This window comes from Ostrea edulis, chromosome 1, assembly GCF_947568905.1.
Source record: "Ostrea edulis chromosome 1, xbOstEdul1.1, whole genome shotgun sequence".
Taxonomy (NCBI): Eukaryota; Metazoa; Mollusca; class Bivalvia; order Ostreida; family Ostreidae; genus Ostrea; species Ostrea edulis.
Window position 1 is genome coordinate 53,074,827 of NC_079164.1, and position 24,407 is coordinate 53,099,233.

Here is a 24,407-nt window from a genome sequence, read left to right on the forward strand (position 1 = left end):
AAAATCTAAATCTTCTATTTTCTCAAACCATGCCAAAAATATTAGCCTTTACACAAGCGATCTCCTTGGCAACAGTCCGCCATATTTTGTAATCATAACATTATCACGTTTGTACTAACAGCATTGAGCTCGAGTAGTGAGTGAATAAAAAAAAAATGTCGGATACCGAGGAACAGATGGGAGAAGAAGAAGAGGAAGTACGTGAAGGTGGTGATGAAGAAGAGCAACTAGGCGAAGAAGAGGAGAAATTAGGAGAAGAAGAGGAAAAACAAGAAGAAGAGGAGGAAGAAGTACGTAGATATGATAGACATTGAATGCAAAATGATTCTCTCTCTGATTTCCCCTGCATATCCTCTCTCTCTTTCTCTCTCTCTTAAAGATAAACATATTATTAAATAACTCTAATAACTATCATAATGTACTTAATTGTTATCTGTGTTTGCAGAAAGTTCCTGAAAATCCACTGACAGAGGAGATAGTGGGGGAGTGTTTGTCTTTACTATGCAAAACGGGTGATGGTTTAGCCCATGCATATGTCAGATTAGACATTCATGAAAGGTATATGCAATTATTTTCTTAAACCAGCATTTTATTTTTTAGAAGTCTAAGCATATTTCTGAAGTTATTTTGCCTTGTCTCCAATAAAGGTAGAAAATTCCTAGTGTGATTGCTACATTGATTGATATTCTTAATGCCAGTAGTAGCAGCCAAGCTTCCAGTTTACTTCATATCTGTTTAAAATGAAAAAATATAACAAGAGGAATTGAATCAAAGCCATATGAAAAGCACTCAAACAAAATACCATCTGAGCTATCTTAGATCTATGTACATGTATATAGCTGCAGGAAAGTAAAATCCTGCTAGAAGTAATCATATTATTAGCCAGTACACTAATCTTGTTTAATGATAATGAAGACATCATAAGCAGATAGAATATGCAAGTTTCGCGATGCATCCAAGTTATTTTCCTCTCAAGAACTTTCATATACAATAAGGTTCGAAACAAAGTCATTTACTTGCGGGGTGGGACAAAAGCCCATCACTGCATACGTGAATGTATACACAGTAAGTTTCTCTCATGCAGTTTTATCACCCAAATTCAATTGATACACAAACCAAGTAAGTAATAAGTATTCAAGGAGTGAATAAATACATAAATTCTTTTCAAATCACATTATTTCATTGCTTGTACATGTATATATTACATCTAGTATATTACTTGCAAATAAGACATTGTTTTTATGTTTTCAGTGTAGTAAATCATGTCTTTTGGTAGTACATTATATTTTGTATTTCCTTACATGTTCATCTGTAAAGAGAAGCCACTTTCACATATTGAAAGCCTTCTCATTGACTTTATGTAACTACTCATCTATTTCCATAGCCACAAATAAACCTTGTATGTAGATTAATGCCATCAAAGTCGGTTGCTATGTGTATACAAATGTAACTATGATGTCACAGTCGTGATACAATATAAAACACAAGCTTTCAAATACATCTGAGTTATCATACACATCTATGGTATTCTTCCATTATCAATTTCCAATTCAATTTCAATTTGAAACTCTGCATTGGTGACTTGAAAACTGAACCCCTTCAGTCTCTAATATGTGATGATAAAAGAACCTGCTACCCATGACATGAAGACCATCTAAGCCTTCCATTAATTTAATGACCACTGCATGTTATTATAATTTAAGTAAATTGAAGCTGATTTAAATATGATAAAATCATTATCAAATTTAGAATTTGTAGACCAGTACTATAGGTAAGTGCCCCTTCCATTGTTCTTACCTTTCAAAATCTGCAATATGAATTTCTTAAACTTATAATGCCTCGATCCTTCTCTTTCTGAAAAATTCTGATCTGGCTCCCAGCTTGAACTTCTTTGCAAGGAACAATTAATAACCAATTTGTAAGCAGAATAAAAAGACTTACACAACTCACTGACTGCATACTTTTTTAATTAAGTAAACTTTGAATATTGTTTTGCAGAGAAATTACAGATATCAGTATACTGAAAGCTTTCATTCATCTCCGATACATCGACCTGAGTGGAAATAAATTGAAGGATATCAGCTCTCTCAGTGTATTGACACATTTGCTTACATTAAAAGCTGACAATAACTTACTCACAACAGCAAAATTAGAAGAAATGCCATTCTTACAGATTGCCAGCTTCAACAAAAATAAAATTAAATCCCTGGATGGAGTGAATCACCCTATGTTGGAGCATCTAAGTCTAAATGGTAAGTTGTGCATACTAAGGGAAATAACTCTTTATATAGAACCAAAGTATCCACACATACCAATTCATGAAATATGAAAGAAAAGAAGAAAACAAAAGAGAGAAAAGAATTTATTAGTCTTATATCTTAAAGTACATTTCTAATACATTACAATGGCAATCCAGGAAATCCGGGTAATTTGCTACCTTCGGATTGAACAGAAATTTTTATTTTGCAGAATTATGACCCCATGGAAAAAAGTATATATATGTTTACAGTACCTACATAATCTTGATTCGTCTAACTGTTGTAAAATATTACAAATTACATACAGATTTTGAATGAATTGTCATTCACCATTTCTTCTGGTTCCAAACAATTCGTATTTGCAAATACTATCTATGCATGGTCAGTGCACAAGCTAAGGGTAAGCTTTATTCATAACAAAATTCAGTGTATGTGAAGATTACATATACTTTCAAATTTCTGGATCCACTCCAGATTTGCAGTCTGCATGTTTGCCTGAGAATTTTTTTTTTAGTATACCCATGAGTTTTGAAAAAAAGTTTATACCACCCTGATCTCAAGATTCAATTAAGGGTACAGAATTTTATAATCTTCAAAGTTGTCTCAATCTCTGTACAACGTACTCACTGACAAATATAATGTAGGAACAATAACTATTTCTTTGCAAGAATGAATCCTCTGTATCAGCTGGAATACATAGATATTGCATGACACTAGTCGAGGTACGTTATATTGGAAATTGCCACCTGGAGAAATCTTTGTCAACCAATGTACAGCTGAGATTTACACAAGGGTCAGCAATTTACCTTCAACTACATGCAGTTATTCATTTTATCATGTTGACCTAAAAGAATTTTACTTATGATAAAAACAAATCTTGTATTCATATTAATCAGTTTACCATACATCCCCTGGAATATATGTCGTTATCTCCGTTCCATTTCAGTTTCCATTGTAAGTTTGCTAGTTGATCTGTCAATGTCATTTATTTTCTAAAATGCATATTCTGCATGCCATTTAAATTATAGCAAACTGTACATTCACACTTGGTACATGTAATTATTTTTATGATGAAACCCATTTTCAAGTAATCATAATGCATCCACAATTGCTAAAGATACATGTACATGTAACTCACAGAGGGAAACAACATCTTTCTTTTTAAAAATGTTTTGCGTTAAATCAGGTTTGAGTATTTTGTATGAAAGTATAATACTATAGGGTTATTTAACTTCTCTTGATGAACTTATTGGTTGTAGATGTGCAAGCTTTGTGAACACAATTCTACACCCAATGAGTACCAATTTTCACCAATATAATTTCAATTACTCCTTTATTATATAGCTAAAAACATATTTCAGTTGTTTTATGCCAAGGATTTATAAATTTTTGGGTCTAGTTTAGTTAGCATTATTGGCACTGATACAAATGTGTGAAATATGTCGCAGTTATGGTTTCAACATTCAACCAGTTGCTTAATTCAAACATATTATGTATTAGACAGCAAGCAGAGGCTATATAAGGCTTCCTCTGAACCAATTTCTTTATGCATTACTAGTGAAATGTTTAAAATTATGAATTGAATGATATTATTTTCTGGTCCTTAACAGTAAAACAGAATTGTAATTGTATAAGCATCAATTGATACTTAAAAGATAAATCATCAAGACCGGCTGCTAGGGCCTTATGACCATCTTTGTTTACAGCCAGAGAGCAATAGTGGTGACTTAATGTACCCGAAACATTTTTGTGCAAATCCTATACTTTTTTCACTCAAAGTTGGCGTTCAATAATGGTCCAGATATTGCATGCTAAAATTCTCTCAAAATTAAGAACATTTTATGACAATCTTATTAACTATATAATAATGATAGATGTTTTACCTCTATGGAAAATGTTATTAATGTTGTAGATAATGAAATAACCCAAGTATCTGGATTGGATCCAATTAAGCTTTCACGCCTTCATACACTGGAGCTCAGAGGAAACAAACTAGAAACCACTGATGGTGTTAGTCTTCCTAACTTGAAGAATTTATTCCTGGTAAGAGCGTATTGCTGTTTCTTTTATCTCAATGTATTGTTTCCCATCTTCTTTGTTTATATTTTATCAAACTCCCACTTTAGTGAAAAAGCCGCAACTATATACAGTGAAACATGCTTATAGCAAAGTGTGGGGGTGAACAAATTTGATTGTTATAAATGTATTAATTTGTTATATCCAGTCAGTTAGAGATTTGTTTTGAAACTACAGGGAATGAAATTTACTTCACTGTAAGTGTGAATTGCTATTATCAACATATTCGCTATAACTGTGTTTTACTGTAAATACATCATACATGTACAAATTGATATTGCTAGCATATATTTTTTACCATGTCAGTAATTTCTTTAGCATTAATAGTAATTTTCTTGTTAATACAAGTACAAGTATTAAATGATTGATAAAGATTAATAACTGAATTTCTCATCCACCACATTCAGGCTGCTAACACAATCAAGAAAGTGGAAGGACTTAATCGACTGCAGAGTTTAACAACTCTTCATTTACGTGACAACCAATTAGAAAGTTTGGACGGATTTGTTGAGGAATTGAAAATGTTACAGTATATCAACTTCAGGTGAACAGCCTTACTTATAGTGTTAATATGTTTTGAAATTAAAGGTTTTATCGGAGGAAGCATAGCCAGATGATTAAATAATGAAGTGTGGTTTCGATGTCGTTATTAAGGATATGATGGAAGCCAGCATTGTATGAAATTAGACGATGTACCCAAGTCAGTCATGCAAATTTTCCTTTAATGCAGGTGACCATCATCACCCCCCACCCCAATAATGATACCAAAACTACACTTCATTATTTATGTTTTACAACACCAGCTGAACTATGGAATGTGTAATACACAAGCATTCTACAGAAAGTGAGAACACTGAAATAGAACAACAAAGATCCGTGGTCACATGATTTATGATTGGCAGAAAAGTCTGAAGCTCGTTTCTTTTGTGGTCAATCTTTAAAAATATTTCCTTGGTTAGGGCAGGCTCACCACAGTAGGTTCAAAGCATAATCAGAAAATTCTTTAAAAATCATTGTGTGGCAAACATAAAGATTACAGATGATCAGAATGATATGTGGTCATGCGCATCTTTATGAAGTGTAAATTCCATATTTGGCTCACCTGAGCGAAAGGGCCATTAGTGAGCTTTTCTGATCAGAATTTGTCCAATCTCCTTTTTCTCCAGAACCACGAGGCCAATCACAACCGAAAATGACTCCAAGCATCCTTAAGTGAAAGATATTCAAATGATGCACCACATCCCTTCCATGGGGAGATAATTACAAAATACTGTTGTAAAAGTAGTGTGAGGTGTTAAAAAGTCTTAATACTGAACTACATGTACATACTGTACTAGAAAAGCCAATTAAAACTTGTATTAAAGCTTCCATAGATAATGAAAATGCCGGGGGGGGGGGGGGGGGGGGGGGGGGGGCACAATAGGGGTTCAACATTTTACTCAGGAATTAATTCTTCTTATAAGAACAAGTGTACATTCAGTCAAGTTAATGAACAAGCATTGTCATGTAGTGAAGATACAAGTTCATGCCATGATCCCCATGGCCAGGGCAAGGCCACATTAATAGGAGTTTAAACGAGACAGGGTATAAACTGACAAATGATTTGATGTCAGAGGGGTTTCAACAGTCCCCACACGGTATGTAACAATTACACCAATGCCATCTGCAGCACGTTATGTTACAATTTGTTACAAAGCGTTGCACAAATGGCAACACTATGCAACCAAGAAAAAATTGTTACATAGCGTCGACATTTGTGCTATGGTATGTAACAAATTGTTTTATTATACTTTCATGTAAAATACTCAAACCTGATTGGTCGAGAAGCATTTGAAAAAACATATTGTTACCCTCTGAGAACAGAAAACACGCGCCCCAGGGTGATAGTATCTAGCAACGGGTAACAGTACTTGACAACGGGTGATATTATAAAAAATTATCACATGCGTCAAATTTATGCGTACGGTTCGCCATAGATTGCTAGACGACGTCGTTTGAGCGTTTGTAATAAACGCGAGTACCCACATCGAAATACGAAATATCGCATGACAGTGATTGATCAAATGTCAACAGATGTAAGTTTTTCTGCTTTCCAGTTTACATAACATTCAGCATAATAAAACAAATATTGCATGTAGTTGAGGGTAACATTGAAATTTTCACCCCTCGGTTGACAATGGTTTTCTCGGGGTGAAAATTTTCAATGTTACCCTCAAATACATGCAATATTTATATAATATACCGTCTCATTGTTATAAATACCGTGCCATATCAGTGAGGTCCTGTAAATGTGCAATAATCTTTTTGGAATTTTCAGTTTTACCCTGGGGGCCAAAAGGGGGTAAATAAATAATGATTTTTCTACGAAAACCTTGTTCCCATAACTCCCTACATTTAACGCAGTTTGGTGGTGTCCTATAGATGTGCAATAAGGTTTCAGAATTTTCATTTTCATCCTGGGGGTCAAATAACTGTTTTCTTGACTAAAAAAACCTAGATTACAGAACTCTTCTTACATTTTACGCAGTGGCCAAATCATCTTTTGGAAGACAATTCAGATGGTGTCCAATAGATGTGCAAGGAAGTTTCAGAATTTTCATTTTCACCCTGTGGACCAATTGGGGGTTGAAAAATGACATTTTTCTATAGAAAAACCTGGTTCCCAGAACTCCTCTGACATTTTATGCAGTAACCATCTTTCAGGAGATGATGGTGATGTCCTTTAAATGTGCAATAAAATTTTGGAATTTTCTTTTTATACCCCTTGCAATAAAGTTGTGGGGCGGTATACTGGAATCGGGTTGCCTGTCCATCTGTAGACATAATGGTTTCCGGGCTCTAAAGCGTTATCCTTTCCACCTACAGTCACCATATCATACATTGGACTACCCATGGGATGAAGATGTTCCCTATCGATTTTGGGGTCAAAAGGTCAAAGGTCAAGTGCACTCCTAGACCACCCAAGGTTTTGTCATGCCCTTTCTTTTTTACACTCAGGAAAGAGGTAATTTATACCTATTAACAACACCCTTTGGGAGATTGGGGTAAGTGGGGGGTATTCTTAGTGAGCATTGCTCACAGTACCTTTAGTTCACCTTGAAAAACAAATAGGGTGGAAAAACAATGAATAAAAACATGGTGCTCAGTGCATTGTGTCATGTGCAACAAGAATATATTTGCTTTAAGGGTTGGAATCTTAACCATTCTAAAGATATTTGAACAATAAACAAATGATTGGGGGGGGGGGGATAACCCAGCCTGGGACACTTGCAGAATACGTGATGCATCTTGATATGTGCAGCAGGAGTATATATGGTTTAGGGGTCAGGACCTCAATTGTTTTAAATATATTTCAATAATTATGAAAGGGTTTGCCCAATGCAACATACAGAATACTTGATGCATCTTGATATATATATATAAATATATATGGTTATAGGGGTTAGCACCTAATTTGTTTTAAATATATTTCAATAAATATGAAATAGGGTTTGGGATGACCCCAGGGCTTTTGCCTCTTGACATGCTGTATAAGCAGAATTTTTAGTGAGGATCTAATTTTCAAATTGGCATTATTAGCGAGAGTGATATGAGGTTGCTAAAATTGAATATCGCTAACAATTTATTCCATATCGGAGGCAATAGTTACCTTTCCTGGAATTAAGTCATTTAAATTAGCTCTTGCTAAATATATATATAGCCATTTTTATGCAAAAATTACTAAATTCATGTCTCGCTAAAAATTCCACTTATATGGTATATGTAGCAAAAATATATATGATATAGGGATGAGGATCTCATCTGTTTTGAAAATATTTGAGCAACCATAGAATGATGGGCGTGGGGATGACCATGGGGCACTTGCCGAACAGAATAATACGTCTTGATAAGAATATAATTTCTAGTAATGTACAGTGTAGCAGTACAAATGTAATGTATAATTCCTCCTAGAGTTCATATTCTCACCTGAGTATTGTATGCTAAACTTGATCATGTTTAATCAAGTAGATTATGAAATAACTATTCTATCTTACGACAGCATCTAGTTGTATTTGAAAATGCCCAATTTTGGATGAGCTGGTGGTGGTGGGGGGGGGGGGTGTCAGTGTAGTCAAGGGACATCTTCCATAGTGTGTAAAAGGAAAATATGAAGGTCAATCAATCCTTATCATCTACATTTGTTACATGCAAGTGCTATAATGTTTTCCTTTCATTTTCATTCAGTTAATATGAACACGACTCATCTATTGCACCTAGCTTTGGTGCAGTGGGATTTTAAAAAACCACAAACTGAATTTTGATAAAATATTAAACTTTAGATTTTAATGAAATGGTTAAAGTTATAGGCCAATCCGAAAACATGAGTTATCTTTCCTCGATCCAGACCATAGTGCGCTTGCATAATGTAGTTTAAGACTTCCGGGTAGTGTATACAAGAAACGTCGTTATCAACAGTGCAGAATTAGGCTGCAGAGATATTGCTGTATAATTTTACAGCAATCACACCAACAAATATGTTAAGGTTGATAAAATATCACAATGCATAAGTAAAATTTCCTTCATGCACGTAAAAATAACCATGGCTTTCATTTTGTTTTCCAGAGGAAATAATATTACTTCACTGAAAGAATTACAGAAACTCCAAACACTGCCCATGTTGAGAGCACTTGTATTATCAGGTACATTTTTCCTGTGTAACACTTACAGCCGAACACCTTACCAATCACAGAAAGTGTATGTATGCTCCATCAAACTTTGGCTTTGTTTTTTCTCACATTATCACCAGTGTCAGATTGACTTTACCCATGTGAGACAGCCATGTGAGATTTTTCTATCTCACACTGCTGCGACTTCATTTGATTGTGACATCATATATTTTCTATGATTTACGTTACACGTTGAAGTAAAATATTTTGTATTGTTTTCTTTAAATTTCAATTTGATATAGCTTTCTGGTTAAACCTTTAGTTTAAAGTGTAAACCATTTTCGGGTATGCTCTTTTTGGCTATCTAATTAGTTTTTGCATTAAAGTTCAAGAGAGGATTATGATCATTTTAAATTTTCTCGAAGCTCTTGAATTTATGCACTAAACTGTGGTTAGAATGTGAGAAAATAATCCTTCATTATTTACTCGTGTGCGATAGGGAAATTCCACCTCCGGAGCAAAATTCGCTGTCAAGAACTCTGCAAAGCCTCGTCCTAGATTGCAAATCTTGTTCCCTTGGTGGAATTTTTCTATCTCACATTCATACTAATGAAGGATTCTATTAGTCTCTTATGACTCCATAAGCTACAGTATGTCTTTCATTCATTGTAGAGAATTCTTTTGAACTGCAGACATGTACTTGGATCCTTTATACATTTCGAATTTTTCTATATTTAATTTTGTAAACATTTATTTATTTAAAAAAAAATCCTTTTAAAAATCATAAATTAGCATGTTTTAGGAGTTCCATTGCAAATATTGACAATTTGTTATGAAAATGCTCTACAAATTTTGAGACCATGTTCTTTTTAGAAACACATAAAATTTCTGAATTGAGTTTGAGGAGAAGGTTTACAACATGTATACTTTGATTTAATGGCTAACCATTGTCATTTATTCCATGAATAGTTGATGATCCCTATGACCACACAATGATTTGCATAGTGGTTTTCTATTTATCGATGTCCTCTTATGTAATAGATATAAATCAAAACAGCAGAAATAGTTTAATAATAATAATAATAGTACACTTATATAACGCCTTATCTAAAAATACTCTAAAGCGCTGTACAACATACTAAAATTTACAATTGATAATTAAAAGTTTGAAATGAAATAAATTAAGTTCTGTATGTGCATGGGTTTTTTTTAAAATAAAAATTGTTTTATGATAAATGTATATGATAATTGATAAAGAACTTGATCAAAATGAAAGTTTGCTTTTAATTCAGTTAAATTTTATTCAGATAACATGTGCTTAAATTGATAATTTTTAGCATCTAAGGGCCTATCTGACAGTGGCAGTATATTGTTAATCCTGAATGACATCTTTAACTTAATCTAATTAAAATTAAACTTCTTAAATCCACACCGTAAACTCTGCTTAAGAAGAGTTTATGATACGGATCTAAGATATCTGATTTTAATTAGATTGTCTTTTACTCTGGTCATTGACTAATTGCTGAAGGAGTTTGAAAAAGTTTTTAAAACATTGTAATGGAATTGTATCCTTCCTCCAGAAAACCCTGCCGCTGAGGAGGAGGATTACCGACTTGAGGTGCTGATTACACTGAGGAAGCTGGAGAGACTTGATAAAGAAGAGTACAATGATGAGGAACGTGAGGAGGCAGAGCAGATCTACGAGCAGAGGAGGCAGGAGGAGCTAGCAGCAGAGGTAGGGTCGTCACAAGAAAATAACATTACATCAATCACAAGCAATATTGACCTCCACTAGCAGGTTTGTCTACAAAGGATATTAAAGACTTGTGGACAAATTTCAATAAAATCATGATCAAGGAAGAATAGATTTGATTTTGAGGTGCATCTTAATGCAGCTGTAGAAATGTAGGACAATTTAGAAAAATTCTGTGATTTTCTTTGGAACGGATGCTAAGGTTGTGGGAGGTATTATAATCTTTGAGGGCTCTCGTTAAATATGCAATTACTTTCATACTTTTGAATTACAGAACACTGCCGAGGGAGAACAAGGTGATTAAATGTAGACTACATATATGTAGAATTTAACTTTTATATATTGTAGTAATGTGTACTATATGGTGATGGGTACATAGTGCATTTAGTTTTATACAAATGTATATTCATGTATTCACATTTACTTATACTGTGCTTTGATTTTATTCCTGTATTTAATAGTGATGCTTTAAAATCATACTGCTTGCTTTTTTTGTCTAGAAGCCTAGTTGTTAGGCATAACAATTTTCGATGTACATGTATATATTCCTAAAGAAGAAGTAAAGAAACTAGTTGCTTATACTCATAGATTTTTCTATACCTATTTCTGGATCATCATCATAATCATATATATATATATATATATATATATATATATATCAGTTTGACTTTTCATCATAGCTCCTTAATTATTTCAATATGTAGACGGTCTGTTGTATTTTTTCTTCAGTCTTTTAGTTTAGTTATAGTGCTAGTTCGCATTTGTTTTTATCTTGTTTGATTATTTAGTTTACATATCTATGTAAATATTCTATCATCCTGAAGACGGGACAGGTCCTACTGAAGGTTTGACAATTTCATGTTGTTTATGTCATTGCATGGTGCTTACTCTGGTGACTTAATTGCAATTGGTTATCGTCCATCGTCGTCCATAAATGGTAAATTTCAGGACTCTTGCAACCCCCCAACCCCCCAACCCCCCCCCCCCCCCCCCAACCCCCCAACCCCCCCATTACATTTTCGCCTTAAGTACAGGGCGAAAACTGCAAAATATGACAAATTTTCAAAAATCACCTTCTCTACAACTGCACATGTGTAATAAAATTCAAATGCATAGTGATATAGCACATGAAGACCTCTACCAAAATCGTAAATTTCATGATTCCAGGGGATCATAAGATCTTCTTTAATATTATTGAAACTAAATAGATATTAAGAAGTAGTAGGGAGTCCTATACCAAAATTTTAAACGTCATGATCCTAGGGGGTTTAATGGCCCGTTCCATGGTGGAGTCAAATTATTATAGTGATGTTTTTATCATTTAAAGACCTCTTTAAGTTTGCTGGTACTGTATATAACTGGATGCATATTTAGCAAAAGCAGAAAATATGGTACCAAAATTGTAAATTTTGCAATCCCAGGGTTTTGACTGTACGATGGGTATTATAATTAGAATTTAGCTTAGATATTCAGAACGGGAAGTTTTAGTAGATTTCATTGCCCTTGGGACTAGTGATACTTTTAAATAATACTCAGGGGGCGGATCTCGTTGTTTTATTTATATATATTTATATGTGTTTCAACACGACTGAAGAAGACCGGTAACACGGTCGAAATATTTCTACAAAGTGTTTAGAGTTATATATATATATATATATATATATATATATATATATATATAAAGGTGTAGTACGTGCTACTATATCACAGATACTTTTTTAAGAAATAACGAGGACTGGGCTTTATTATGACAAGGGAAGTGAAATAGGCGATTCAGCAGTATTCATTGCCATTAGTATTACAGCATCTTCAATATGTAAATGATACAAATGTACACAGATCTGACTGTAGGACAAGTCTGGCGTGGAGGTTAGAAAACTTTTACCAGACATGTTTGTTTGAGTACAATTAGGAGCAATTTAAGCTCTGAAACATACTCGAAAAATCTTGAGCATGTTCTCCATTTGAGTATGAGAATGATTTTTAAAAAGTTTTTTAACCTTTACTTTTGAGTATGAGTACGATTTAGAGCACAGAGTTTGAGTATGAAAACGTGCTTTAAAAAGTTTATAACCTCCAGGCCTGGGCAATGCTGAGAATCATGTTTTAACATTTGAGAGAGAGAGGGGGGGGGGGGGGGCAGTAAAACATATATTGTGAGGACAAATTTCAACCAATGGACAGAAGTTGTGAGGACAGAATTGCACTACGTGGACAAAAAAAAAAAAAGTCCTCACAATTACGTCCTTATAAATGTGACCTACAGCATGTGAAAGATGTATAGATACAAAATATTTGCTTAGTGAGTACAAGTGGTGCGAGGACATGTCTTTACTAATTAATATTCTCTTTCAAAAACCTTTTTTTTTATAATTTGAAAGAGAGTATTAGATAAACTTTTATAGGTATCCCTGTAGCTATACCTAACATAGTACTTTTTTGCCTTTAATAGAATAATATGTGTGTATTCTCTTCTACAAATTGTGAGGACGTCCTCACTTAGTAGGATTGGTCGGTTAGAGGGAGAGAGCGGGAGAGAGCCGAGTCCCACTGTATCAAATTTGCATTTTTTGTTAAATTTGTTTACTTAAATGGTATATATTTTAATTGTAGAATGAAGAAGGTTCTGAAGAAGATGATTAACAACACAAAAGCCCGTGAATGAAATCATTTATAAATGTGAGGACAAGTGCATTATTTTCAAGCCTAGCGAGAAAATTACTTCAAAGACAACAAAATTTCTGTGATATTTATCCAATTTATTTTCGTATTGAGTTATATCATGAATTATTTCATGTAGTTGCTCTTTAACATTTGATAGGGAAATAAACTGTTTTACTCATGCGGGTATTTTATGTTTGATTTGGTACAAGGTGACATATTCTCTGAAATGATCAAAACCACTAGTAACTCTTAAGAATATCAATTATTTGCCCTTCATCATGTGAGATGTCAATCACCCTGTGGCTACACAAATTCCCGTTTTGGCCATGGAATGATGCCTTTAACTTCTATGACTTGTTACAGTAAAAATTCCAATGGTCAATCTTCTTGTGTTTAAAAGTTCTGTCATAAGGGTCCTCCCTGTGACGACACTGGTTACATAACATCAATAAGCCTGTAATCCTATTTACAAAGACATATACTGGTATACAATTATATATAATTCGCAATCCAAAATCACTTGCTTTCACCTTCACTGTCAAATTTGATCTCCCCTTTCTCACAAAGTACCTCTTGTCTCAAGCAAAATACCAATTCGTCAAGTATTATTTCATCTCTCAAACTCTGATCATTCAAAAGAATTCTACCAGGTTATTGCAAAGATCAAAGGAATACTGCGGTCATTATTCTGCGATATACCTTCATATGTTATGACTGATTATGAGAAAATTGATACATTTCTCACTTGCACTGCACTTGAACTGTGTTTTGCTAATAGCCTAATATAACTATAAAGACGATATTTTATAACTATAAAAATTAATCAATATATTTTGCAAAACATTTATAAATGACTGAAGAAAATTTGTCATTCAATATAAATCAATTGTCTGCATTCCGAGATTGATGCTCAGACGAGTTAACCCCTTTTCACGATCACATACAAGCATGTATAATTGTGTAGTCACCCTTTCGTCAGCAAAATCAAAAAATTTAAAAAAAAAAAACAATAAGAGGCCCATGGACCACATCGCTCACCTGAGTCAAATTGGCCCATATCTGAAGACTTTCCATATATAGTTGCATGTAAAACCTTAGTCCCTATTGTGGCCCCAACCTACCCATGGAGGCCATAATTTTTACAAACTTGAATCTGCACTATGTCAGAAAGCTTTCATGTAAATGTCAACTTCTTTCGCCTAATGGTTCTTGAGAAGAAGATTTTTAAAAATTTTCACTATATATTTCTATGTAAAACTTTGATCCCCTATTGTTGCCCCAACCCACCCCGGGGCCATGATATGAACAAACTTGAATCTGCACTATGTCAGGAAGCTTTCAGGTAAATGTCAGCTCTTCTGGCTCATTGGTTCTTGAGAAGAAGATTTTTTAAGATTTTCCCTATATATCTCTATGTAAAACTTTGATCCCCTGTTGTGGTTCCAACCTACCTCTGGTGGCCATGATTTGAACAAACTTGAATCTGCACTATGTCATCAGGAAGCTTTCATGTAAATGTCAGCTCCTCTGGCTCATGGGCTCTTAAGATTGATTGATTGAATATTGTTTAACGTCCCTCTTGAAAATATTTCACTCGTATGGAGACGTCACCACTGCCGGCGAAGGGCTGCAAAATTTAGGCCTATGCTCGGAGCTTATGGCCATTGAGCAGTGAGGGATCTTTATCGTGCCACACCTGCTGTGACACGGGACCTCGGTTTTTGCGGTGTCATCCAAGGACCGCCCCATTTAGTCGCCTTTTACGACAAGCAAGGGAGTTCTTAAGAAGATTTTTAAATGAACCTACCCTAATTTTGCATTTTTGTGATTATCTCCCCTTTGAAGGGGACATAGCCCTTCATTGGAACAAACTTGAAAGCCCTTCACCCAAGGATGCTTAAGGCCAAGTTTGGTTGAAATTGACCCAGTGGTTCTGGAGAAGATGAAAATGTGAAAAGTTTAGAACGACGACACCAACGACAGACAACGGACAAATTTTGATCAGAAAAGCTCACTTGAGCCTTCTGCTAAGGTGAGCTAAAAAAAAAAAAAAAAAAAAAAACCATGTAGGCCTTAAATCGGTTTCGGAAACTGCCATGACGTCGTGGTGAAGACTTTCTGAGCCGTAGTAGAACAGAATAAATCTCTTGTTTTTGTGGATGACGCAGGATAACCTACTCGGCCTCGAAATGTTTGAGATATAAAAGCCTAGGATTTTATATTTCAAAACAACATTTCTAGACCTTGGAAGTTATCCTGTAACAGCCACAAAAATGCAAACTTTACTCTTAAACAGAAAGCATTCGAACCAATTAACTCAGAGACCCTGAACATTCACTAATCTCTCTAACTCGCACGACACTACTAGGGAAATGGCTAAGAAGCCAGTGCCTTGCACCTGCTACTTCAAACACATGTAACCGGAACCAGTATAGCAGGGGCAGTCACTGAGGTGATTGAACGGCCCAAAAAATCTGCACACTGGCTCTAGTAAAAGTTCAACCTATGTAAGGGAATTCCTGAACTATGGTCAACACATCGGAATGAAAATTACCAGAAAGGAGTTTATAATTTATTAATGATATAGAGTTGATTTACAATGTAATTGATAACAAGTTACATAGAAAAATAACTAAGTGTAAAGTAATATAATTTTTTTTAAAACCCTGCAAAGAATAAAAGTAAATATGACACAATAAGTTGGTTGGTTGATTGTATATTGTATTCTCGTATAGAGACGTCGCCATTGCCGGTGAAGGGCTGCAAAATTTACAAGTAATGAGGACCAATTCTATCCCGGATCCCCACAGGACAACTATAAGTAAAGTTCAATATATTGCTTTGGCTGTTAAAGGGACGATGTTTTATCCAATGTGTAGAAAAATGTACACTAGGTCCGATGACCAAAGCAAGTCAGAACCTAAAAATGATATAATTCTTGAGCATCAAGGAAAGGCATTTGACTTTATCCGAATATATGGAGATAAATGTGTGGTTGGGAGTATGACAATGCTCAGAGAGATATACTTTTTATTCATCCCGACTCATATAACAGTGATTACAAATTTTGAAACTTGAAATCAAAAACAGAAAGAAAATTTGGTAGCAAAATTAATATATAAATTTTGGAAAACTCCAAAAGTCGAACATATGTTCTGCATGTGTTGCTACTGAACACGCCATTGAGTCTGGATTTTGCGTTAGCCCTTTCAAGTCAAAGAATCTGCAATGATAATCAAAGAGCATATTTTTTTACTGCCACAATTGCCATGCAATAACCTACCATGGTCACCTTCCCATCATCTCTGAATATATGTGTACAGAATATCTTATTGCGTTTCTATCTCAAGTCGTATCAGACATTCAAGGGCAAAAAGGTATGCCAAATATCGTACTCTCAGGACATATGTGCCTCAGCCATGAATGAGCACCTCACGTTTGAAATGATTATGTACCATCTGACAAGAAGTACTGAGTTAATTACACTATTAAACATGTTAGGTCACAGTAGAAGTAACTCACAGACGCTGGAGCTTGAAACTACTTCATGTATTTGCAATGTGATAAAAAATTTGCACTGCGATTACAAATTCTGGATTAATACTGCCTGCAAGAATATCTCTTACAAATAACAAAGTAACTCATATATACACCTCGCCTTAATGTCAAACAACTTGATATATAAACAAGGGGTTAAGTTCTTTTAGAACAAAATACATGTTTGCAAATGACCATATCGTGTTCGTGAGACTCTCGAAGTATTCCCCTTTTTTAACAACGAATAACTTTAATGACAAATTTCATGTTGTTGTCCCAAAACTTGAAAAGGTCCACATGCATTAATGTCAAACAATCTGATTCACAATTAAAGCGTTACATACCTTAAAAAAATTAATTGTTTTCAAAGATCCATATTATCTATACATGATCTGAAGAACTTTTCCATTTTGGATATTTTAAAGGGGGAAAAGTATGTTTTAGCCCCAGAAGTCGTAAATGTCCCCAAATGTTTATGTCAAACATCTTGTCCATCAAAAGGTTACACAATTTCACATAATACTTGATTGCAAATGTCAATGACATCTATATCGGATCTGAAGAGGGTTTTTCTTTCCAGTTTTCGGCTATTATTTTTACAAAATTTTAGGTTTGCCCTTAAAATTGAAAAGGTCTCCATGCGAACAATCTGATTTATAGTTAAAGGGTTACATATACTTCCAGAAAATAATTGTTTTCAAAGGTCCATGCCATCTATATAGGATCTGAAGATTTCCATTTTCTGCGATTTTTAAAGAAAAAATATTAATCATGTTAAGCCCCAAACCTCGTAAATGCCCCCACATATTTATGTCAAACAACTTTATATATAATCAAAGGGTTACATACGTTCACAAAATACTTGTTTGCAAATGTCAATGACATCCATATCGGATCTGAAGAATTTTTCCAGTTTTCGGCTATCATTTTTACAAATTTTATGATTTTTGCCCCCAAAACTCGTAAACGCCTCCACGTACAAATATCAAACAACCTGATTTATAATCAAGGGATTATGTACTTTCAAAAAATACTTTTTTGCAAAAATCCCTAAGGGTCCCCCATTACCGTTACTAGCCCATGGTCTACTCTATCAAGTAGTGCTGCAGGGCGTTCACGAGGAAATCCTTATCATTACAGTTTGTAAAGATATCAAAGGCAAAAGCATTGGAAATGTAAATATTATATAAATCCCCATACTACTGAAAGATAGCTTGCTCGGTAGTTTCTTTATCATGAAATTTGCTTACCAATCTATCATCTAAATAAAGAAATACTGGTGCGCCTACTTCACGACAATATTCACTTGGTACACTTCATAAATGTAAACATACAGATAGACTCCAAAAGGAGTAGTGTTGTAAACCAAGTATCAGCTCCAAACGGAAAGTAAGTCCCGTAACAGGGCTTCAGCAGAATTAGCTAGAGGCTGTCGTTAGACGGTAACATCCGCACGCAAGTTAAACTCTCCGTCGTACTTGTATACATGGTTATATATAACTAGGAAAGAAATTCAATAGTTACAATATAACATACTCTATATCATATATATTCTTGTTGCATATGTCAAGATGCATTGAGTATTCTGTTGGGCAAGTGCGCTGGGCTCATTCCAACCCCTATTTCATAATTGTTGAAATATATCTAAAAACAATTGAGATCCTGGGATTCGTTTCGTAACCGAGAGGTGAATTCGAGTCCCACTCGTGCCATCGCTCCTTCGCCAAACGCTCGACATCACAGGTCTTTCGCATAGGAACTTAAAAACGAAGGTCCTGTGGCGCGGTAGGCTTGGCATGTAAAAGAACCCTCACTGCTACGCCAGCTACGGCCGTGAGTGCTAAGCAAAGGTCTAAAGAGTACTTCAACTACAACTGGTGACGTCTCAATATGAGTGAAAAATTCGTGACGAGACGTAAAATAAACCAACAATCTAAGCCATATGTACTCCTGCTGCAGATGCTGATATCAAGATGCATTGCATATTCTAATGGGCAAGTGCTCTGGGGTCGTCCCAATTTGCATCTTTTTTTTATTGTTCAGATATCTTTAAAATGGTTGAGATTTCAACCCTTAAAGCAAATATATTCTTGCTGCACATGACACAATGCACTGAACTCCAGGTTTCTATTCGTCATTTTCCCACCCCATTTGCCCCTCAAGATGAAAAAGAAAATTCCGAAAACTTGTTGCACATCTAAAGGACATCACTAAAAAAAAAAGACATAAAGTGGTTAAAATTTATCAAAAATATATTGAATGAGTGTGGACTCTCATATTTGTGGACAACAGAATTTCTATATAATCCAGTTTGGGTGAAACAGGAAGTTAAAAGAATATTGATAGAACAATTTATTCTAGAGTGGGGGAGTAATATTTATCTTTCTCCCAAATGTTTGAATTACAGACTCTTCAAAGATTCTCCGCTATTCGAGAATTACCTCACTATTCTGCCTCGAAAATACCCACTAATTTTATGTAAATTTAGATGTAATAATTTTAAACTACCCATTGAGTGTGGAAGATGGAATAATACTCATAGAAGCCAATGTTTCTGTTACTTATGTAATTAAAACAAAGTAGATGAATATCATTACCTTTTTGAGTGTACTCAACATAATTTAACAAAATTAATGCCAGCAAAGCTTTATTGTCTGAAAATTTAACAAAAATTCCACAAACTATTTACATCAACAAATTTTGCACTGCTTAAAAGTTTATGTAAATTTCTATTTGTTGTAAAGAAAAATGTGGACCTTACGTAGCTTTAATAATCTCATTAGGATAAAACTTGGTCTCATGGTAATGTTCATTTGTTGAATCAATGTTTCTCCACTTTATACATAGTAATATAAAAATATTTATTCCTATACATGTTGTATATGCAGTATTCTGTATTTTCCAACCTCCTCTCTATAATGTATGACTGTACATTTATGAGAATAAAACATTGATTGATTGTTAGTGGGTGTACCTGAGCCTGTCCATTCGTAGAACAAAATACGCAATGTTTTAGTACGATATAAGCCTCAAACTGTCCATACTGTGAGAGAAAGAACTCGATCAATCCTTCCTCTCAGAGAATGAACAGTGCCAGAGGTAAGCAGGCAGGATACTATTTCCGTGACATTGATATACAGTTTCGTGTAAGGTCGGAGGAAGACGTACAATATGGTTATTGGATTAGTCGTCTTCTTGACGACGACAACAGTGTCGCATGCCTTCTTCTTCGACAGTAAGTATAGTTTGCTGAAAATCAAATCAAAATGATGATACTGAGTAATGGGTAAAATCATATGTACTATGAACGTCCCAGATAGAATGCTGACAACAATTGACTGGAGTATTGGTAGCCCGACTCAAAACAGATAGAATGTTGACAACAATTGACTGGAGTATTGGTAGCCCGACTCAAAACAGATAGAATGCTGACAACAATTGACTGGAGCATTGGTAGCCCGACTCAAAACAGATAGAATACTGACAACAATTGACTGGAGTATTGGTAGCCGGACTCAATACAGACAGCGTTGGATATCTTCATTATATCTATAAATTTGTGGATTAAAAAACGCCCAATCAGAAAGTTCTATTACAATTTGGAACTCTTTAATCTACAAAGTATCGATCATTAATTTGTCGTACGTCCTTAAAAATTCTATGATAACTTGGATTTAGTTGATAGTAAAACTGATACTTTAATTTATGAGAGTAAAACTTTGATGCTTTCATTTACAATCTTTGATACTATGATGTACAGTATTAAAAGCTTTGATAATTTGATTTACGACAGTTAAAACTTGATGTTTTGATTTTCATATGTAAAATAGTAGAATTTCAGTCTTCACTGGCATATAAACTTGGTTGGTCACGTGATCAAATCTTGTGCAGTCCGAGGGCTTCTCAGAAGATTTGATCAAGTACCAACCAAGTTCATGCAAACTTTTTAGCAGTGTTCTTTAAAAATTTCAAATATTTATGTTTGAGAAAAAATGACCATTTAAAATCATAATGCTAACTGTCCGCCATATAGATAATATGGCATGTGAGTAGGTTATGAATGATCTCTTGACCTTTTAGAAAGTGCTCACAGATATGAACTGGTTTGGTATTTTTAAATATGTTCATCTAAGGAAATTCATTTGCAAATATAAAAATACTAAGTTTTTGTATAATCTACGTCACTATGATGCGATTTGTATTTTCTATCCAACAGAGAGAAAAAAATTAGTGAGTTTTAAATTCATTTCGAAGGTATATTTGGAACCTCTGCACCGAAACCAGTAACCACGACAACAAAGAGTACCATTAACGGAAATACAGGCATCGCTTTGGATTACATGGCCCATAAAGTATGTCCAAAACACCTCACACGTAACAAGTACCTAATGTACTACAGCTACGTCAAACGATGTTACACTTTTGTCATCAGTGACCAAGCAGACTGGTTCACGGCAAAAGAAGACTGTTCTGCAAAGAGCGGAAACCTCATGAATATTCACAGCTCACTTGAAAACTTCTTCCTGGGTATGCGGGACAAAGTAGCTCTCGGAAATGGCAACACCTACGTCTGGATAGGTCTGTCCGATACATCATCCCCTGGACACTTCTCTTGGACAAATGGTAGAAAACTATATTGTTTCATATAGCATAGGTTTTGCCTTGAAGTTCTGCATTGTACGTAAACTAGTATACGGACGGACGGACAGACGCTGGAAAAATAATCCCTATGTATCCTCCATGTAGTCATGCAACATTGAAAAAGAAGTGAAGAAAATGACCAGTGATCAATCTCATAAATCCTACACAGAATGCAAAATTGAGAGTAGGGCAAACACGGACTCCTGGAAACACCAGACTAGGTACCATCCCCCGTAACATCAACTTTTTTGTCAGTAGCCTGTTTTGACCATACGCAGAACATGCAATGTGTAATTCTCTTCGTTAACTTTAAATAATTTTGGAGGATTAGTAGTAACTGAGTACTACCGGAATTTTATTTCATATTTCAATATACCCAGCTACGTATTTTATTGACATGGCTATCAGAACGTTTTATCCCACTCTCATAAAAAGTAGATGACAGTGTTGATTACGATAGTTGGTTATAACTTCACGGGTCTTTTTGACACGTACTATGTGTTATACTTAGACTCCTCAAGCAAGGTACATTGTAAAAGTCGCTGACGAAATTGGCCATAATATTAATGTTTAGTATATTTTGATTCAGCGTGCTTTGCCTTTTATGATTACATATTCTAGTGTGTGCCTTTTTTCTTAAAAGATACTCAGCTTCTTAATTTGTTTCATTTACATGGCGTTTGCAATGCTTTTCTCATATCCCCACCAAAGCTACAAGTAGATAATAAGATCGACCATGATATCTGGAAATATCCCACCTCTGGTATATCCCAGGGTTATGAGATTGATCATTGTTTGTTATCCTCACTTTTTAATCTATTATACCCTGCCATAAGAGGCCTTTCATGCATTATCAGATGTCTACTTCTTGAAATAGATACCCAGCTACTTGTTTCATTCACGATGGGAGTTAGAATTCCTTTTCAAAAGGCATAACTATCTTACAAATCCATCATGAGATCTAGAAATAGCTGGTATATATTAATTCATTTCAAAATTAAGGATGATCTCCCTCATGCATAGCTCTTATTCTTAGGCGAATTTGACTCCACTTTTTGGCACTCGGTTTTCACCTAAAATAGCTCTTACAAGTTTAATGTTATTTTGGATTTCAAAAATATCGGTTGAGCATCACTGAAGAGACATTATTTGTCGAAATGCGCATCTGGTGCATCAAAATTGGTACCGTATAAGTTTTACATTATGAGACCTTAAGATTTATTTACATCCTCATACATTGTAACATTACATTCTTAGACAAGTAGCTAGTCACTAGTAGCTAACTTCTCACGATGACAAGTAAATGGCTACTAGCAGCTAATCTTTTTGACGAGTAGCTAATTACAAGTAGCCAACTTGCCTTTCAATTTTTCTACAGGTCCATTGAAAACGTACAAACACTGGCACACCGGACAGCCAGCCTCCGGATTCCCGGGGAATACATGCGCGGCCTACAACCATGACTCACTCGATTGGTGGACCTTCCCCTGCAACTCCACCAAATTGGGCTGGGTGTGTGAATTTGGTACGTACAATTATTAGTCTTTTGGTTAAATGTGAACGCATTTAATACGATCAAGCAAACCCAATTCATGAACGCTGAAATGGATTCATAGAACGTATGTAGATATATCACGAAATACTACATGTAAGTAAGCTAGCCTATTGAAAGATGACCTAATGAAAGATGAAGATAACGAACAGCGATCAATCTCATAACTCCTCTACACAATCCAAAATAGAGAGCTGGGCAAACACGGACCCCTGGGCACACCAGAGGTGGGATCAGGTGCCTAGGAGGAGTAAGTATCCCCTGTCGACCGGTCACACCCGCCGTGAGCCCCACAGCTCGATCAAGCAAACGGAGTTATCCGTAGTCAAAGTCAATGTTCCAAGAACGGTCTAACAATCGGTATGAAACACGTCAGACAGCATTTGACCCAATGATAGGTTGTATTGACAAACTATATCGTTATAACGACCATATAATTTGCGAAATGCTGACTTTGATCAAGACTGTTGAGACTAATAAGTTTTAAGAACTTTTGGTGTAATCATCTCAACAATAGAATATGTTAAAATCAAATCAAAATCACATCACATGACGTAAATAAAAAGTGAATAATAATTCTTCAGAATTAAACTCAACAATGACAACCACAACACTTACAACACTCAAACCTTCAACATCGGAGTCCACAATAACGAAGCCCACAACACCAGAACTTACAACAGCCAAACCTACATCAAAGCCCACAACACCTAAACCTACAACACCCAAACCTACAACACCTAAACCTACAACACCTAAACCTACAACGCCCGAACCTACAACACCTAAACCTACAACACCTAAACCTACAACACCTAAACCTACAACACCCGAACCTACAACACCTAAACCTACAACACCTAAACCTACAACGCCCGAACCTACAACACCTAAACCAAAAGTTGAAACTACTCCACCACCAACGACAACGACTACCGAGGAAGCAGCAGGAATTATCATAATAGGATAACGGTCGGTTTTATAAGCCGCCTCAATGCTTCATGTTTTCTTCATTGCCAGATCTTTGGCGCGATTAATACAGAGTTTTTGTTATTACTCCTTATTACTGCATAAATTTTGCACAGACGTTGATGTTGATTATCTCATATGCACTATGTAATTTTCTTAGTAACTCGAAAAATGTAGATACATCAATATGAGCCCCCCCCTCCCTCCTTCCGCTCCTCCCGTAAGTGGGTCTTCACACCTTACTTCCGCTCCTCTCGTAAGTGGGTCTTCACACCTTACTTCCACTCCTCCCGTAAGTGGGTCTTCACATC

The 24,407-nt window shown here is 35.2% G+C and overlaps 2 protein-coding genes across 3 annotated transcripts; both read left to right on the plus strand.

The window, feature by feature from the left end:
• Positions 1 to 62: 62 nt before the first annotated feature.
• LOC125650352 (leucine-rich repeat-containing protein 23-like) lies at positions 63 to 13,576 on the plus strand. Of its 2 annotated transcripts, XM_048878581.2 has the most exons (9): positions 63 to 290; positions 446 to 558; positions 1,999 to 2,252; positions 4,171 to 4,301; positions 4,742 to 4,878; positions 8,937 to 9,013; positions 10,561 to 10,715; positions 11,008 to 11,029; positions 13,347 to 13,576. In XM_048878581.2, exons 1-9 carry the CDS (start codon positions 156 to 158, stop codon positions 13,349 to 13,351), a joined length of 1,029 nt encoding a protein of 342 aa, XP_048734538.1. In that variant the 5' UTR covers positions 63 to 155; the 3' UTR covers positions 13,352 to 13,576. The 2 variants fall into 2 exon arrangements, with proteins under 2 accessions (XP_048734538.1, XP_048734529.1); XM_048878572.2 differs by lacking the exon at positions 11,008 to 11,029 and having other exon boundaries at positions 105 to 290.
• A 6,529-nt stretch (positions 13,577 to 20,105) lies between these two features.
• On the plus strand, positions 20,106 to 24,122 carry LOC125650381 (salivary glue protein Sgs-3-like). Its single transcript, XM_048878630.1, has 4 exons — positions 20,106 to 20,169; positions 21,189 to 21,557; positions 22,954 to 23,100; positions 23,712 to 24,122. The coding sequence occupies exons 1-4, from the start codon at positions 20,106 to 20,108 to the stop codon at positions 24,095 to 24,097; spliced, it is 966 nt and encodes a 321-aa protein (XP_048734587.1). The 3' UTR covers positions 24,098 to 24,122.
• Positions 24,123 to 24,407: the final 285 nt, after the last annotated feature.

Excerpts from the sequence above, each read along its gene's own strand:
- LOC125650352 (XM_048878572.2), top strand. The coding sequence starts at position 156 with ATGTCGGATACCGAGGAACAGATGGGAGAAGAAGAAGAGGAAGTACGT. Across the intron at positions 4,302-4,741 it reads ACTTGAAGAATTTATTCCTG|GCTGCTAACACAATCAAGAA; the intron begins GTAAGAGCGTAT and ends CACCACATTCAG. Across the intron at positions 4,879-8,936 it reads TTACAGTATATCAACTTCAG|AGGAAATAATATTACTTCAC; the intron begins GTGAACAGCCTT and ends TTTGTTTTCCAG.
- LOC125650381 (XM_048878630.1), top strand. The coding sequence starts at position 20,106 with ATGGTTATTGGATTAGTCGTCTTCTTGACGACGACAACAGTGTCGCAT. Across the intron at positions 20,170-21,188 it reads GCATGCCTTCTTCTTCGACA|GTATATTTGGAACCTCTGCA; the intron begins GTAAGTATAGTT and ends TTCATTTCGAAG. Across the intron at positions 21,558-22,953 it reads ACACTTCTCTTGGACAAATG|GTCCATTGAAAACGTACAAA; the intron begins GTAGAAAACTAT and ends ATTTTTCTACAG.